This window comes from Lolium perenne, chromosome 6 (assembly GCF_019359855.2).
Source record: "Lolium perenne isolate Kyuss_39 chromosome 6, Kyuss_2.0, whole genome shotgun sequence".
Lineage (NCBI taxonomy): Eukaryota > Viridiplantae > Streptophyta > Magnoliopsida > Poales > Poaceae > Lolium > Lolium perenne.
This window is the reverse complement of record NC_067249.2, coordinates 51,093,388-51,110,812: the sequence shown is the minus strand read 5'-3', so window position 1 is coordinate 51,110,812 and position 17,425 is coordinate 51,093,388. Positions and strand designations below refer to the sequence as shown.

Here is a 17,425-nt window from a genome sequence, read left to right as displayed (position 1 = left end):
ACACACCCCAAGACAAAATGAGTCTACAACATAATAAATAACACAATGCATGACACCACATAGAAGTTACTACCCACTATGAAGGTAGTAACCTAGACTAGTAACATGACATATCTTACTAGTCTAAGTTACTCCCCACTATGACCAGCCTAACACTAAAAGTTACTTAATACTCCACCCATGATGTTAACACTAAAAGTTACCTAGCACGGAATACATTTTCTTTTCTTCTAGCAAGATCGAGCAGTACTGGGCCAAAACGAACAAAAAAGGGGCTTTGCCCGAAAACTATCGGGCCTGACGACGCCACGACGGCAACAGGGGAAACAGCGCAACCCACCTCCGTGACCACACCAATGGCGACCACCGCCTGCTCCCCGCCGCTCTCCTCCACCGCGGCCATCTCCGCCTGCCAGTCGGCCGCCCCCTCCTCCAAGCGCTTCCTCCCGCGCCCCTGCCGCCCACCGCGGCCCAGGCCCCGGCTCCGCGCGGGCTCCCTCAAGGAATGGCGCGAGTTCGAGGACGCCGTTGAGAGCAAGGACCTCTCGCGCGCGCTGCGGTTCCTGCAGTCGGTGGAGCCCGCGTATTACCCGGAGGCGCCGGCGTCCGCGGGTACGCAGGTGGCGCTCCCCGTGCCGCCGGGCCGGGACTGGGAGGTGCTGGACGCCTGCATCGACGCCGACGACATGCGGCTCGTCGGCCGGGCGTACCAGTTCCTCTCCGACCGCGGGGTCCTCGCCAACTTCGGCAAGTGCAAAAACATAGGTAAATGGCGGTCTCTCATTCATTTAATTTTCCCTTTTTGGTGTAATATAATTGGATCCACTTGAGGTTTTGTTATGCAAAATTACTATCCCAATTGCCGAATTGCATTCAAAATTGTTCTTGGTGGGGAAGTCATGTTATATGTTGCAGTGAGTTCGGTGATGTCTGCAGGGTTTATTGTAAAATCCAGCATCCTAGCGTGTGTATGGTGGTTAAGCTATCTGTAGAATTCGAAGCTGCGAACTGATCTAAAAGTGAATTAGGATGCAAAAGTGTTCAGAATTGCAAGTTCCTGTGCACTGATTGATTCAAGGAATACCCTTAAATTTTGAATTTGGGTTACATTTTACTATAACAAGGCACTGATAATATTGTGTTAGTCAATGCATTTACAGTTGGCATTTTTGGCACTGACCAGTGTATGTGCATGCATTTTGCTGCAGTTCTGGACGGGCCAAGAGAAGTCACACCAACAATTTTAAAGGAGATGACAGGCCTGGAAGGTGAGAATTGAAGCAATACTCCCATCTCTTCCATCTGTACTGTTCCTTATTCAAAGATTGAGGTGGACCTTCACTTCTTTGTTCTCAATCTCATGCTGCAGTACTCCTTGCCTTAGCAATGGATCTGTGAAATATACTGATACACCAATTCAGAAGGACTTCTATTTCTTCTGTAGCCCTTATCTTCTTCATGTTTTAATTCTGTCAGCTGCAAAGCTTGCACCGAAGAAGTGGGGTCTCTCAGGAAATTCCCCTTATGTTCTGGCTACATTTTTTGGAGGTGTATCCTTTCTTCTGACTCAAGGAGTTGATGTACGGCCTAACTTGGCCGCCATATTGGGCTTAGCAACAGCTGATGCGCTTTTTCTTGGTGGGACTTGTGCTGCTCAAATCTCATGTTTCTGGCCTCCATACAAGCGCAGAATCCTTGTACATGAAGCAGGCCATCTTCTTACTGGTATTGCTTTCCTTCAGTTTCTCATACTTTTTTGTGGTCTCAAGTTCTTGTAACCAGTGGCAGGCCCAACACATCAGGAATGGGTGTTCAAAGCTGAAAAGAAAGTTCTACTGTAATTAGTAAAGTTCACAAAAGTAGAAGACAATTTACAATTTCATCCCTTTTTCCACTTCTTGCTTTATCATTCAGGCAATTTATTGTAGGGAAAAGATCAATCACCAATTATGATCATTGAGTAGAATTGGCTATTGGGGCCTTATACAGTAGATTGGCCTTAGGGACTAAAGAAATTCAAAAATTCTACTAAAACCATGGATCGAACATGGGATTAGTTGATTCTAGAGATGCACAGATATCACCAAATTGACAGGGGAAGACACTGTTCTTATTGTAGCAATTTGTCAGTATTTATGACTAGTAGTCTAGTACAGCTATCTAGCTACTGAGTTCATGTTCCAAATTTGGGTGTGCATGTACAGCACTGCCCCCAACATGGGCCTGCCCCTGCTTGCAACCAATGCTACTTTGGGATGGTAGCTTTTACTTGTTAGTTTTGCATTCTGCAATTTGTATGACGTCTGACTTATGAGACAAGCTTGTTACCCTAACCGATCTTACTTCCATGAACCTGGTTCTAGCTTATCTAATGGGTTGCCCAATACGAGGAGTCATCCTGGATCCATTTGTGGCATTGCGAATGGGCATTCAAGGCCAGGTACAACCGTATCTAATTTTCATGTTATATTGTATATATGGTGTGCCTTGTATGTTTTATGTCTATCGATCCAATGAAGTGGTGCTATTTCTGTCGATTATGAACATCACCTTGCTGTCTCAAAATTTTGACTTAGCTTTACATCCAACTGTGCTACTGCTATGGCGGGCAAGTGGTGCAACTGAGTTCATTCTCCTTATGTTCCTGAACACTGTTTTAAGAAACAAAGAAAAAATATTTTGTTATCGGGTAGGATTTCGTTGCAGTTTTAGAACTAATTAGAAGCTTATACGCCTCACTGGACTAATATATACTCCCTCCGTACCGTTTTAATCGACGCAAAGTTGTGGCTACCAATGTATGTTTCATGCGATGGCCTGCGTCGATTAAATAAGAACCGAGGTAGTAGTAGGCAAAGGCAAAAATATGTCTTGTAAGGATATATGACTAGAATTCGTTGCTTTGCATTGTACAGATTGTCACGTTCCTTTAATATTTTCCAAATGAAGAATCTTAGATATGCTTTTCAGGCTTTCATAGAGATCTCAAGGATATTATATCATACCTCTGCAGGCAGGGACACAGTTCTGGGATGCGAAAATGGAGAAAGAACTCGGTGAGGGTCATCTATCTAGTACAGCATTTGACAGGTATGTAAACTACTGTGTTTCAGTGTATGCTCTTCGACCTCTTGGACAGCACATCTGCTCGTTATTTCTCAAGCAATATCTTAATCGCAGATACTGCATGATTCTATTTGCTGGGATCGCTGCAGAAGCACTTGTATATGGGGAGGCAGAAGGAGGAGAAAATGATGAGAATTTATTCCGAAGTTTGTGTATTCTGCTCAATCCTCCGCTCTCTGTTGCACAGGTCCATCTTTTTCTGCTGCATCTCTTATCTCCATCTTAACAAACCAAAATAGTCCGTGAATACTTTATCGTTGCTTATCAGATGGCAAATAGAGCTCGCTGGTCAGTGATGCAATCTTACAACCTTCTGAAGTGGCACAAGAAAGCGCATAGAGCTGCCGTGAAAGCACTTGAGGGTGGACATAGTCTCAGCGTCGTCATTAGGAGGATAGAAGAAGCCATCTCCTCCGACAGATAGCTGGAGGAGATATTGATCTCTTAGACGTATTCTTGCTGATTAAGATTTCCTGACAGCTCTCAACAATGCAAAGGAGTTGACACACATAAGAAATCTTGCTACATACTGAGATGAGAACTAGAATTAAGCTCGGAATGCTTGCGCTCTTCAAGGAAATCAGAAGTACATGATCCATTCATTCAGTTAGTGTCATGTGATGTATATGCAGTAAGATCAGTTCCCATGGAGCTTTCCAAGGTTTGAAGCAGCTTTCCAAGGTTCCATGGATATGTTTAAAAAATTGGTGAGACATTTTATACCCTACATGTATATAAGCATAGGTAGAATAGAAACAACTGATCAGACTGCTTCGCGAAATATAGCACTCAGGTTGTTTCTCTCTAGTACAGTACTCTGTATCATATTAGTATAATCGGCTTGTAAATCCATAATTTTGGCACGACATAATGACTTTCAAAATGGTCCATGAATATTTACCATTTGCTTATCAGATGGAAGAAAGAGCTCGCCGGTCAGTGATGCAATCTTACAACGTTCTGACGAGGCACAAGAAAGCGCATAGAGCTGCCGTCAAAGCACTCGAAGGTGGACATAGTCTCAGCGTCGTCGTTAGGGCATGTACAATAGTCTAGTACTAGTAGGGAATTTGGCTGAGGTGAAGGAGAGAGGGGGTGGAGAGAGAAAGAGTCCATCGGTAAACTTAGAGCAACTATAGCAGATCCGTTAAAACGGCCCAAACCTGTATTTTTTTGGCAGCTTACAGTTTCGCTTGGTTTCGCTCGCTGATCAGAACGGGGGTGTGCAGAACGGGGGCGGAAGCTCCCGGCCGCGTCACGAGCTGCCGGTCTTCAGCAGCGCGCGAAATGGGTGCCCTCCAAGGCCGCCCAACTTGGGGCCTCGTGCTACCGGAAGCTCGCCTCGTACGCTATTTCTGGTGAGGGCTTGTCATCCTCCGTCCCCCGTGATTATTCACGGCGTCAGATCCATCCACCCAGTTCTTCATCTGTTAATTAGCTTTGCAATTACGATTCTACGCCATGGACGAGGGTACTCCATGATATTAGCAGGTAGTAGTCGGTGGTACTCTGTAATTGTTGTCATGGAGTGCGGGCTAAATCTATCCATTATATTATAATCGAGATGCACAATAACGAAGAACGAAAAGTAAAACACTGCAGGGGACACGAGATTTTAACGTGGAAAACCCTTGCAACACACAAGGGAAAAACCACGGGCGTCAGCCAGCAAAACTTCACTATTTTGGTGGTGTTTACAAACGCCGTGGGTGTACAATGATGCGACAAAACCCTAGCGGCGGCTTACAGGGAAATATATATAGACGGTGGCAACGCTTCGGCCCAAGCCTCCGGCGACGGGCCTCGCTCCGCTCGTCAGAAGTTAGCCTCCCTTTAGTATATGAATTTGGATCACAATATAACAAACTCCACCTTGAGACAAATTCCTTGTAACATAAACTTCAACAATCACCTGAATCAACAAAGAAAACACTTGCTGGCGCCAATAGCCACTTGGGCTAAACAGTTATACCAACCAAGCTTGAGCAAAGCTCAAACTTGGACACAGGGACAGGCTTAGTCATCATATCAGCAGGATTATCTTGAGTACTAATCTTGCATACCTTCACTTTACCTTTTGCAACCACATCTCTGATTGCGTGGTACTTAATATCAATGTGCTTTGTCCTCTCATGGAACATCTGATCTTTAGTAAGATAAATAGCACTTTGACTGTCACTGAACAACTTAATGCAAGAATTATCTCCACAAAGCTCAGCATATAAACCTTTCAGCCAAACAGCCTCTTTACCGCCTCAAGCAATAGCCATGTACTCAGCCTCGCAGTAGATTGTGCAACAGCATCCTGCAAAGTAGCCTTCCAGCTAACAGCACATCCACCAACAGTAAACACATAACCTGTGAGGGACCATCTCTTATCCAAATCGCCAGCATAATCTGAATCCACATATCCGGCGAGCCCCTCACCAATCCTGCCAAACCTCAAGCAAGCTTTTGATGTGCCGCGAAGGTACCTGAAAATCCACTGAACAGCTTTCCAATGTTCTTTACCAGGATTAGCCATGTATCGACTGACCAAACTCATAGCATATGACAGATCAGGACGTGAACAAACCATGGCATACATCAAGGAACCAATAGCACTAGAATAGGGAACTCGAGACATGTACTCAATATAATCTTCAGAGCTAGGACATTGCAAAGCTGACAACTTGAAATGAGAAGCAATAGGAGTAGTAACTGACTTTGCATCATGCATATTAAAACGATGAAGAACTTTCTCAATGTACTTTTCCTGACTAAGAAACAACAAACTAGACTTTCTATCCCTTTTAATTTCCATGCCTAGTATTTTCTTAGCAGGACCAAGATCCTTCATCTCAAACTCACTACTTAATTGATTCTTTAAAATAGTGATCTCTTTCATGCTCTTGGCAGCAATCAACATATCATCAACATATAGCAGCAAATAAATAGGTGATCCATTAACAAACTTGATATACACACAACTATCATACTGAGATCTCTCAAAACCATGTGTAAGCATAAATGAATCAAACCTTTTATACCACTGTCGTGGCGACTGTTTCAGACCATAAAGAGACCTCTTTAATTTGCAAACAAGATCCTCCTTGCCAGGCACAACATAACCTTCAGGTTGGTCCATATATATCTCCTCCTCCAACTCACCATGCAGAAAAGCAGTCTTTACATCTAGCTGCTCAAGCTCAAGATCATGCATAGCAACAATACCAAAGAAAGCACGAATAGAACTATGCTTCACAACCGGGGAGAATACATCATTATAATCAACACCTGGAATTTGACTGAATCCTTTTGCTACTAACCTTGCCTTAAACCGCGGAGGCTCATTAGGAGACAAACCTTCCTTTCTTTTAAATATCCACTTGCAGCGGACAGCCTTCTTTTGTTTAGGCAAGTGCACAACATCCCATGTGCCATTCTTCTCAAGCGATTGCATCTCTTCTTGCATCGCACCTACCCACTTCTCTTTATCAACCGAAGCAATGGCTTCAGTATATGTAGCTGGTTCAATATCATGCTCCACCTTTTCAGCACAACTCAAAGCATAATCAACAATATCACATTCTTGAATTAATCGGGTAGGAGGTGTAATATTTCTCTTAGGGCGGTCAGTAGCAATAGACCGTCCTTGTCGCTGAACTAAAGGTGGTGAAGGTGGAACATCATTATCACCATTGTTGGTTTCAGGAACCACATTTTCATTCTCCTTTGCGTGCTCCACCTGCACGCCAATTCTGTGCTGCTCATCATCAGAAACATCAGGAGAATCAATAGCATCAGAAATATCAGTAGACGGACTATCATTAAACATAACCGCCTCATTAAAAACGACATTCCTGCTCAACACAATTTTCTTAGTTTCATGATTCCATAATCTATATGCCTTAACTCCTGAACCATAACCAAGGAAGATGCACTTAACAGCCCTTGGCTCCAACTTTCCATTATCAACATGAGCGTAAGCAGTGCAACCAAAAACTCTCAAATCTGAATAATCAGTAGGCGAACCAGACCATACCTCAATTGGAGTTTTCTTATCAAGTGGAACAGAAGGTGACCTGTTGATGAGATAACATGCGGTGGAGGCTGCTTCAGCCCAAAAACTTCTATGCATCTTTGCATTAGACAACATGCAGCGAGCCCTCGAAATAATAGTCTTGTTCATGCGTTCAGCCACGCCATTCTGTTGAGGGGTGTACGGAATGGTATGATGTCTTACCATCCCATCATTGCTGCAAAACTCATCAAATTCATTTGAACAAAATTCCATACCATTGTCGATTTAGTATCTTAACCTTCTTTTCAGTTTGGGTTTCTACCATAACTTTCCACTTCTTAAAAGCATTAAAAACATCAGATTTATGTTTCAGGAAATATGGCCACACTTTCCTTGAGTAATCATCAATAATAGTAAGCATGTAATTAGCACCACCATTAGAAGTTCTACGGGACGGACCCCAAACATCAGCGTGTACATAATCTAAAATGCCTTTGGTGGTATGAACGGAAGCATTAAATTTTACTCTTTTATGCTTACCAAAGATGCAGTGCTCACAGAACTCAAGATTACCTAAATCGCAGCCATCAATTAGCTCTCTCTTTGCCAATTCTGCCATGCCAAGCTCACTCATATGTCCAAGGCGCTTATGCCAAAGGTTAGTCTTACTAGTTTCATCAGAACTAACAGCAGCAGCAATACCAGGCAAAGTGCTACCTCTAAGGACATATAATTTCGCAGAATTCATATCACCAATCATAATAATGAGAGAACCTGATGATACCTTCAAAAGTTTGTTCCCACCTTTGTACTTGTACCCGTCACAATCAAGGGTACTCAAAGAGATCAAATTCCTTGCCATGGAGGGTATGTGTTTCACTCATGTCAACGTGCGTGTCATCCCATCATGGGTCTTGATCTGAACAGAACCAATGCCAACAATGCTGCACTGGTTGTCATTCCCCACACGTACAAAATCTCCACTCTGCACAGACTCATAAGAACTGAACCAATCTTTGTTACAACAAATATGAAACGAACATGCAGTATCAAGAATCCATTCATCATCACGTGAAACACATGCAGCCAAGACAGCTAAGCAATCTCCATCAGAACTATCACTACCAGCAACAACAGCAGCCTCACCCTTACCGGTGACAACGGCAGCCTTACCATTACCATCATTATTTTTCGGTTGGTAAGTTCCGTTCCTTTTCTCCTTGTTCTGCAGCTTCCAACAATCATCAATATTGTGGTTAGATTTCTTACAATACCTGCAGAACTTGTCACGTCCTTTGGACTTTGAGCGACCTCTGTCGCCCTTGCTCTTATCTCTGTTGTTGTGGTAGTAGTTATCTCGCCGCTCAGGTCTGCCACGGACCTCTAATGCCTCCGCCTTGGAGGACGAACTTTCAGCCTGCACCATAGATTTCATTTTCTCCTTTTGTTGGAGAGCATCATAAACTTCCGCGAGAGTTAGTTTGTCATGGCTCAATAATATGGTGTCACGAAAATTACTGAAAGAATTAGGCAGCGAGCATAAAAGAAGAAGACCTAAATCCTCATCCTCATACTTAACTTCTATAGACTGCAAATCAGAAACAATCTCTTTCCAGGAAGATAGGTGATTCATTACCGAACCTCCCTCTTGCAACTTATGCGAGAACAGCTTCATCTTCACGTGCAATCTGCCCGTGAGATCCTTGGACAAACATATCTCCTCTAGTTTGACCCATAACTCGGCGGTGGTTTTCTCCTGCAGCACTTCCTGCAGAATATTATTAGACAGATGGAGTTGAATCAACGATAAAGCCTTATGGTCTTTCCGCTTCTCCGCATCAGTCCAGGTATCCTTTGCTTTCTCGCCGAAAGCATCGATCGCTTCATCCAGATCTGAAGATTGGGCGAGAATCGCCCTCATCTTCACTTGCCACAAAGCAAATCTCGTGGTGTAGTCCAGCTGCGGTAGATCGAACTTCAGTGGCGACATCTCGTAAACCCTAGATCCAAAGAACACGGGCTCTGATACCACTTGTTATAATCGAGATGCACAATAACGAAGAACGAAAAGTAAAACACTGCAGGGGACACGAGATTTTAACGTGGAAAACCCTTGCAACACATAAGGAAAAACCACGGGCACCAGCCAGCAAAACTTCACTATTTCGGTGGTGTTTACAAATGCCGTGGGTGTACAATGATGCGACAAAACCCTAGCGGCGGCTTACAAGGAAATATATATAGACGCTTCGGCCCAAGCCTCCGGCGACGGGCCTCGCTCCGCTCGTCAGAAGTTAGCCTCCCTTTAGTATATGAATTGGGATCACAATATAACACATTAGATCAGAAGAAATAGACGGTTTGTATTAAATTGTGGGTACTGTAAAACTCCTCGCGGCTGGAGCTACTACCCGAGAACGAGAAGTTCAGCGATGTGCTGAGAATTGTGATATGCCTACTGGAATCGATTCTGATATTGATGGATGATGATGGATTTCAACTGTGAGAGGATAAATGGGTCTTAGAAGATTATATGGTGTTAAGAAGAATCGGCCAAGGTTATCAGCAAAAATCAACAGGTTGATTTGAGGAGATATTCATCAGAGGAAGAAGAAAAACAGTGTAAATTAATGGTTTTTATTTTTACGTTATCATGCAGTCCTGGGTTCCTATAGACATCTCAAAGGACGACCCCATGCAGGAGCAGTCTTTTTGCCTGTGTGTAGATGGCATGGAGCAGCATTGCAGACAGCTGTCTAAACCATTGAACACACCCTTACGCAATGCACTATGTGGTATCGGTTCAGATTTAGAAACCGATGGTGTTTGGCTGCTATGCTACGATCCGCGTTGGCCCGTACTACTTGCATGCAGATATGTGCCAACTTCTCTCTCACTACGGGAGAAGTCGTGGTTGCCGTGCGGCACTTTGCACGGCAAAGGCTGCTATATGCACGGCAAAGGCTTTACCGTACGTGCACGCACGGCAAAGGCTGCCCTGTAAAGCGAGCGACGGCAAAGGCAACATTGCCGTGCGCACCGCCTATTTGCACGGCAAAGACCGTTGCCGTGCGCCCTATTCTTTGCCGTGCGTGCGGTACTTTGCCGTGCGGCAGAGCGTTGCCGTGCGTGCGGTACTTTGCCGTGCGCGGTAATATTGCCGTGCGGCGCCTCCTTTGCCGTGCGTAGCAATGTTGCCGTGCGCTATTTCTGTGCCGTGCCGTTGGCTTTGCCGTGCGGCAGAAGGCCAGCCCACACGGCAAAGGCCTTGCCAGCAGACCCTCCAGGACCTCCCAGGCGCACAGGTGAGCGCCACGTGGCCCCTTTGCCGTGCGTGTGTGCACACACACGGCAAAGGGGCCTGATTTTTTCATTTTTTTGCTGTTTTTCATTTATCCCTGCAGTTCAAATATTGCATTTCACAAATATAGCATATATATCAACATATGATAACCAAACACATCAACAACACCACAAATACGTCGAGCACACATAGTTCATGCATACAATCCGTTACATAGAGTCCATAGTCCATCCACACAAGTTACATAGAGTCCATAGTGCAATGTCTAATATTACAATCCATTACAAGCATACAATCCGACAAAGTGCACGAAGACCATGCCATCAACCATGTCCTCCTCCATTGCTAGCGCCCGCCTCATCGTCATTGCCTTGTGACACATAATCTACAAGGTTTGATGGAATTGACATTTGTCATTTGCATAATGATCACTTGAACACGCACAAGTAGCGGGTTGGGCACAAGTGTAGGAGGACTCACCGCGGTTCATGCTCCGGATGATGTTCAAGTTGTTCACGGTGACAGGTGTCCCCGGGCTCTGAGTGGGCGGTGGCGACATCCACGGCATGGAGTAAGGTGGAGGAGCAGGAATACTCCCCGGTGGAGAAGACAGAGCCGTCTGGCTCATCAGCCAGCTCATCTATGCCTGTTGCTGCTGCATCATCTGCTGCTGCTGTTGCATCTGCAGCATCATCTGTGTCTGCTGCTGCTGATACTCCAGAATCTGCCGCTCCATGTTCCGTGCGTGCTCCTGGGCCGCCTGCTCCTTTGCTGCCATCTCCGCCTACGATGTGTTGTCGCGATGTCATTAACATTTCAATGGAAAGCATGTAAAGGAAAGGTAGAGGCCACTTGTAGGAACATACCCGTAACCGCTCGACAGCTAGATCCGAAGCCCGTGGCCGGGACTCTACCTCAGGCTGGCCGCTCTTACGACCACGACGGATCTGGCGGAGAGAGGGAACCTTCGCTGGGTCGACAACCTCGTCACCAAGCCATAGGCGGCCATGCTTCAAGCCTTCTCCCGCAAGCACCGCAACCTCAGGGTCAAAGTCCTCGGCCTCTGGGTTGGCGTCCTCGCCGTACTTCTGCTTGAACTTGGAGACATACGACGTGCACTGGGTATCGGATTGCGGGTTAACCCACACGGACCCCGTCTCAGGATGCGGCGTCTTCCTTTGCTTCATCTTCTTTAGCACGGCAAAGACGTTAGGCTTCGCTCCTGTCCTCACTTCCTGCAAAAGAGAACATGTAATAAAGTGAAGTGGCACACCCTTGCAGAGTTAGCAAATATATAACATGAATTCAAAGAATGAAGGAACCATTAATTTGCTCACCTCGTTCTGCAGGTGAAGAGAGATGGGGATGCTGCCTTGGATATGCGATCCACCTCGCATCTCTGCCCGCTTCTTCTTGCCCTCCTCGTGCTTCTTGAGGTACTGGGGGCATGTCCACCACATGACCATCGCAAGAAAGCACCTGTCGTCTGCGCCGACGTATTGAGGAGGGTTCTACATGCACAAGATAAACCCATTATGGTAAAATAAACTACATGGCGATAAAGAAATCAATAACACACAAATGCAAATACCTGCATGTACTGCCACGGTTGCATGAGCGTGTCGCGAGCGTCCTCCTTAGTCATGTGGACGAAGCGGTCGGCGTGCCAGTCGCGGACGCACTGAACACGTGCCTCGTAGTGCATGCCAGTCACCCTCTTCCTTGCAAGCTGGTGAAGGACATCATCGCACATATTTTCCTTGCCCTCGGCCTTCTTGAAGTATTTCTGCAACCATGCACATAGGTAAAACAAGGGGCATTAGTGCAATTATTGTCAACTAATGAGAGTGTATGAATGGTAAGAAGTCAAAAGTCACGTACCCAAAATTTGCCAACAATGCAGTCCACCAAGGTGCCGCGGCCAAGAGCATGTTCCGCGAGGCTGTACTGCGCTCACCTCCAAGCTACGTCGCAGCCACCAGTAGGGAGATTGACTATCCCAGGGAAATACCTTCTAAGTAGGCCCCCAAGGATGTTCGAGTACCCACGTGGCGGCTTCTGCGACGGGTCTTCATACCTGAACGAGCTGCACCATGAAACGACAACATCAATATGTATGTGATAATAATTTTGATAATGACAAAATTGCGATAACGAAATGCCAAAAATTAACATGTACCTCCTTCCATAGGGCTCTAGAACAACATGGCTGTAGCGCCAGTGCTTCAGCGCGGGGAGCTATGTTATCCCACGCCGATATGGCCTCCTATCACGTGGCCTCAGCATCTCCACAGCTGGAACGTACTCGTAATCTAGCGGCGCATTCCAAACTAGATTTGGATCAGGATCGAACGGTAAGTTCCCCAACCCCTCATCCTCCGAGAGGTCCTCCTCGTCCCCCTCCTCCTGGTCCTCCCCACCCCCTCCTCCTCCTGGTCCTCCCCACCCCCTCCTCCTCCTGGTCCTCCCCACCCCCGTGGTGCTCCTGGTCCTCCACCTCATCATCATCATCGGCTGCGGGAGGGGGGCTAGGACTAGGAGTGAGTACCCGCGTCGGATTCTTCCTACGCGGTCGCACGTGCACTGGGGGAGCGACGGGAGGGGGGCTAGGAGGGGGGGGGGGGTAGTAGCTCGGCCCCGCCTCGAAGTCCCTACCAAGTCCTTGAGCTTCTTTGTAAGACCGCCACCCCCTTTTTTTTGGCGGCATGCTTCAATCACCTGCAAACACACTATGTGCCAAAGGGTCCCAATCTTGGTTCTCCATGTGTATATGTCCTAAACAAACCTAAAAGAATGAAAAAGTACATTTGTGCACCCTCGCGCGGAGAAATCTAGGGGGGTAGACCCGCCGGGGCACACGTTCCGCTGTTTTGGGGGGAGGAGGGGGAGAACGACCGCCGGAACATCGGAACCCCACCAAATCTTGCATGTGGACCTATGATATGTGTCAAAGTGTGATGCAAGGTGTAATGGTGCAAAAGTAGCTCCCCTAAACCCTAAACCCTAGCCCTAACCCTACGCCTAACCCTAACCAGTAGATCAGGCACACCCTCGATCGTGTGATAATGGCTCGAGCTGCGGGTGTATGTGCCAAAGGGTACCAATCTTGGTTCTCCATGTGTATATGTCCTAAACAAACCTAAAAGAATGAAAAAGTACATTGGTGCACCCTCGCGCGGAGAAATCTAGGGGGGTAGACCCGCCGGGGCACACGTTCCGCTGTTTTGGGGGGAGGAGGGGGAGAACGACCGCCGGAACACCGGAACCCCACCAAATCTTGCATGTGGGCCTATGCTATGTGTCAAAGTGTGATGCAAGGTGTAATGGTGCAAAAGTAGCTCCCCTAAACCCTAAACCCTAGCCCTAACCCTACACCTAACCCTAACCAGTAGATCAGGCACACCCTCGATCGTGTGATAATGGCTCTAGCTGCAGGTGTACTATGTGCCAAAGGGTCCCAATCTTGGTTCTCCATGTGTATATGTCCTAAACAAACCTAAAAGAATGAAAAAGTACATTGGTGCACCCTCGCGCGGAGAAATCTAGGGGGTAGACCGGCACATGGGAACTGCGTTAAACTTTGGGGGAGGAGGGGGAGAACGACCGCCGGAACACCGGAACCCCACCAAATCTTGCATGTGGACCTATGATATGTGTCAAAGTGTGATGCAAGGTGTAATGGTGCAAAAGTAGCTCCCATAACCCCTAAACCCTAGCCCTAACCCTACACCTAACCCTACACCTAACCCTAACCAGTAGATCAGGCACACCCTCGATCGTGTGATAATGGCTCGAGCTGCGGGTGTATGTGCCAAAGGGTCTCAATCTTGGTTCTCCATGTGTATATGTCCTAAACAAACCTAAAAGAATGAAAAAGTACATGTGTGCACCCTCGCGCGGAGAAATCTAGGGGGGTAGACCCGCCGGGGCACACGTTCCGCTGTTTCGGGGGGAGGAGGGGGAGAACGACCGCCGGAGCACCGGAACCCCACCAAATCTTGCATGTGGGCCTATGCTATGTGTCAAAGTGTGATGCAAGGTGTGATTCACCAAATGGTGCATGGCATGTATCCCCGGTCTGACATTCCTCACCTTCGGGCGATAACACTTAACAGATTCTTGGACGTGTAGTACGGTGAAGTGTCCCGCCGCGGGTATATCAGGGGCTAGACTGTGCCAAAGGGTGCCACACATGGTTTTCCATATGTCCATGGACTAAACAAACCTAAACCTATGAAAAGGTATATTGGTGGAACCTCGCGCGGAGAAATCTAGGGGGTAGATCATCCGGGGCCCACAGACAGCCGTTTTTAGGGGGGAATGACCCCCGGAGCACCGGAATGGCACCAAAACTTGCAAGTGGACCTAAAACCTAACCCTAACAAACTAAAAGAATGAAAAAGTACATTGTGCACCCTCGCGCGGAGAAATCTACGAGGGTAGACCCGCCGTCCCGCTGTTTTTGGGGGAAGGAGGTGGACGGCCGCCGGAGCACCGGAACCCTGATATATGTGGGGGGATGAACATGGAGACTAATTTTGTATTGCACATTGTGTAATAAATAGTCATCAAAAAGAAAAACTAATTAACAAAATAAATATAAGTATTAGATGAAATAAAATAGTTAGGAAAACAAAAAAAATGTATATTGGCGCACGGCAAAGTGCGCAGCGCACGACAAAAGACCCTTTGCCGTGCAACTAGTCTGTCTGCACGGCAAAGGGGCGAGCCACGGCAATGCCCAGGCCTTTGCCGTGCATTGTTTCTTTGCCGTGTGGCTTGTAGGGACTTTGCCGCCCGCCTATCATTGCCGTGCGTTTTCTTTGGACTTTGCCGTAAGATATTGCTTTGCCGTGCGCCAAGTCTTTCTTTGCCGTGCTTGATTTCATTGCCGTGCGCTGCTCCCAGACTTTGCAGTGCGTATTGTCGTTGCCGTGCGTTCTGCCTGCTGCGCACGGCAAAGGGCAATGATAGGCTGCACGGCAGCGCCTGATTTTCCCGTAGTGTCTTCATTATCCTCTCTATGTCAGATTGTCAGGTGGGACATGCTTGCATATTGATTCATTTGAACCGAACCGATAAGTTGGTTCGTTGTTTGTGTTAGAACCTTTGGTACTCCACTATGTATAGAACCGGTTCAAAAGCCAAAATAAATCGCTTTTGACACACATAGTAGATGGTCTTAGCAGGATAGAAGGAGCCATCTCATCCCGATAGATAGTTGGAGATATATTGATCTCTCGCACGCTGTCCTGCAAATTATGGTTTCCTCACAGATCCCAGGAATGCAAAGGAGATGCCGCACATAAAATCAATGTACACCCTTGATGAACATAAACATACAATAGAAATAACTAGTAGTACATTCGTTCCAAAAAATTTCTCAACTTTTTCTAGATACGGATGTACCTATAGCTGAAACATGTCTATATACCTTCATGTCTAGACAACATTGAGAAGCTTTTTTAGAAATGAAAGGAGTATCAAATTGCAGTTCCAAATTTGTTCCCCCTACGGGAACAAATTCCGCCAATACAGTCCTGAAATGTTATTCCCTTTAGGGTCTGCTTGGATTATCGGTAAGTTTTCCAATCCTAATTTTTTTCTTCGAAATAGCAGCATAGCCTCTGCATCAATACTAACTGCCCCATTTTATTGTTCCCCGAGTATCAGTTGGATTTTCAGTGGAACCTCATGTGGTCCGTGAAATTCTATCCGCCCTCCATGCAGCAAAAAGTGAGAGGGAAAAAACAGGCCACCCGAAAAAAAAGGCTAACCAAGTGAGATTGCGGAAACAATTTTTTCTTGTGACGTAGAAATCGTATTCCATTACCCAAGGTGCACAGTGGCAACCAAATCGAAAATAAATTCTGGTGCTTCTCCCTTCCAACCAGCCGTTTTATATCCATCTAGCTTTGTACTTTCATAAATCTTTAAGTCTTAAAATAATGTAAACCCTCGAAAGGTATAGTGGTATCATTTAATCTGAGTCATCCTACCTCTAATCCAAAAAGGTATCATTTAATACTATTTGTTCTTGTGTTTCACCTAGAAAAACGTTTTAGTCTTCAGAATCTATGGAAGCACAAGCCATCTAACACTACGGGAAAAAGTCTCACTGCCGTGCGCGCCTCTTTGCCATGTGCCTTTGCGACCCTTTGCCGTGAGGCAGTTCTTTGCCGTGCGCCGCGCGCACGGCAATGACAGCTTTGCCGTGCAGCAGGGGAACGACGCACGGCAAACAAAAGGCGCACGGCAACGATACAGCTCGGCACTCGGCAAAGCATACCCGCACGGTAAAGCAGCCAGATGGCGCACGGCAAAGTAACCCCACACGGCAAAGAGGCCACGAAGGCGCACGGCAAAGATGCAGGCAGGCAACGACGGCTTTGCCGTGCAGGCCACCCCTTTGCCGTGCGTTTTTGCACGGCACAGAGTACAGTTTCATTTCTTTCCCCTCTTTTGTAGTATTCATATTTATATTAATACTTATATTTGTTGTAAAATTAGTTTTTACTTTTTGTAGACTATTTGTTAGTGTTACTTAATACAATCTGTATACCGATAAAACAAGTAATCTACATCTTCATCGACCCCTCCCCCCAACATATCAGGGTTTCGGAGCAAATTAACGGGGGCTCGGTGTCTGCTAAGTGTTATCGCCCCCACATATTTGGTGCAATTTCTTGCAGCTTTACACCTTACACGATCGACACTTCCAAACATATTCTAGGTCCACATGAAAGTTTGGCTGGGATTCAAGTGCTCCGGAGGTCTTCCCCCCCCCCAAAAGAGCGGTCTATATATGGGCCCCGGCGGTCTACCCCCCCTAGATTTCTCCGTGCGAGGTTCCACCAATGTACTTTTTCATATGTTTAGTTTTGTTTAGACCATATACACATGGAAAGCTAGGTTTGGCACACTTTGGCACATTATAGCCACTCGTTACCCGCAGCGGGACACTTCAGCCTACAAGTCGAGGAATCTTCCAA

General features: G+C 46.4%; 1 protein-coding gene across 1 annotated transcript; it reads left to right on the top strand.

Moving 5' to 3' along the window:
• The first annotated feature begins 276 nt into the window (after window positions 1-276).
• On the top strand, window positions 277-4,026 carry LOC127307960 (uncharacterized). Its single transcript, XM_051338720.1, has 7 exons — window positions 277-765; window positions 1,209-1,268; window positions 1,477-1,725; window positions 2,364-2,440; window positions 3,014-3,090; window positions 3,181-3,313; window positions 3,395-4,026. Exons 1-7 carry the CDS (start codon window positions 357-359, stop codon window positions 3,548-3,550), a joined length of 1,161 nt encoding a protein of 386 aa, XP_051194680.1. The 5' UTR covers window positions 277-356; the 3' UTR covers window positions 3,551-4,026.
• The last annotated feature ends 13,399 nt before the right edge of the window (window positions 4,027-17,425 follow it).

Bases quoted from the DNA above. Each gene is read 5' to 3' on its own strand.
- LOC127307960 (XM_051338720.1), top strand. From the start codon at position 357: ATGGCGACCACCGCCTGCTCCCCGCCGCTCTCCTCCACCGCGGCCATC. The intron at 1,269-1,476 runs GTGAGAATTGAA...TAATTCTGTCAG, and splicing joins GGAGATGACAGGCCTGGAAG to CTGCAAAGCTTGCACCGAAG. The intron at 3,314-3,394 runs GTCCATCTTTTT...GTTGCTTATCAG, and splicing joins CTCCGCTCTCTGTTGCACAG to ATGGCAAATAGAGCTCGCTG.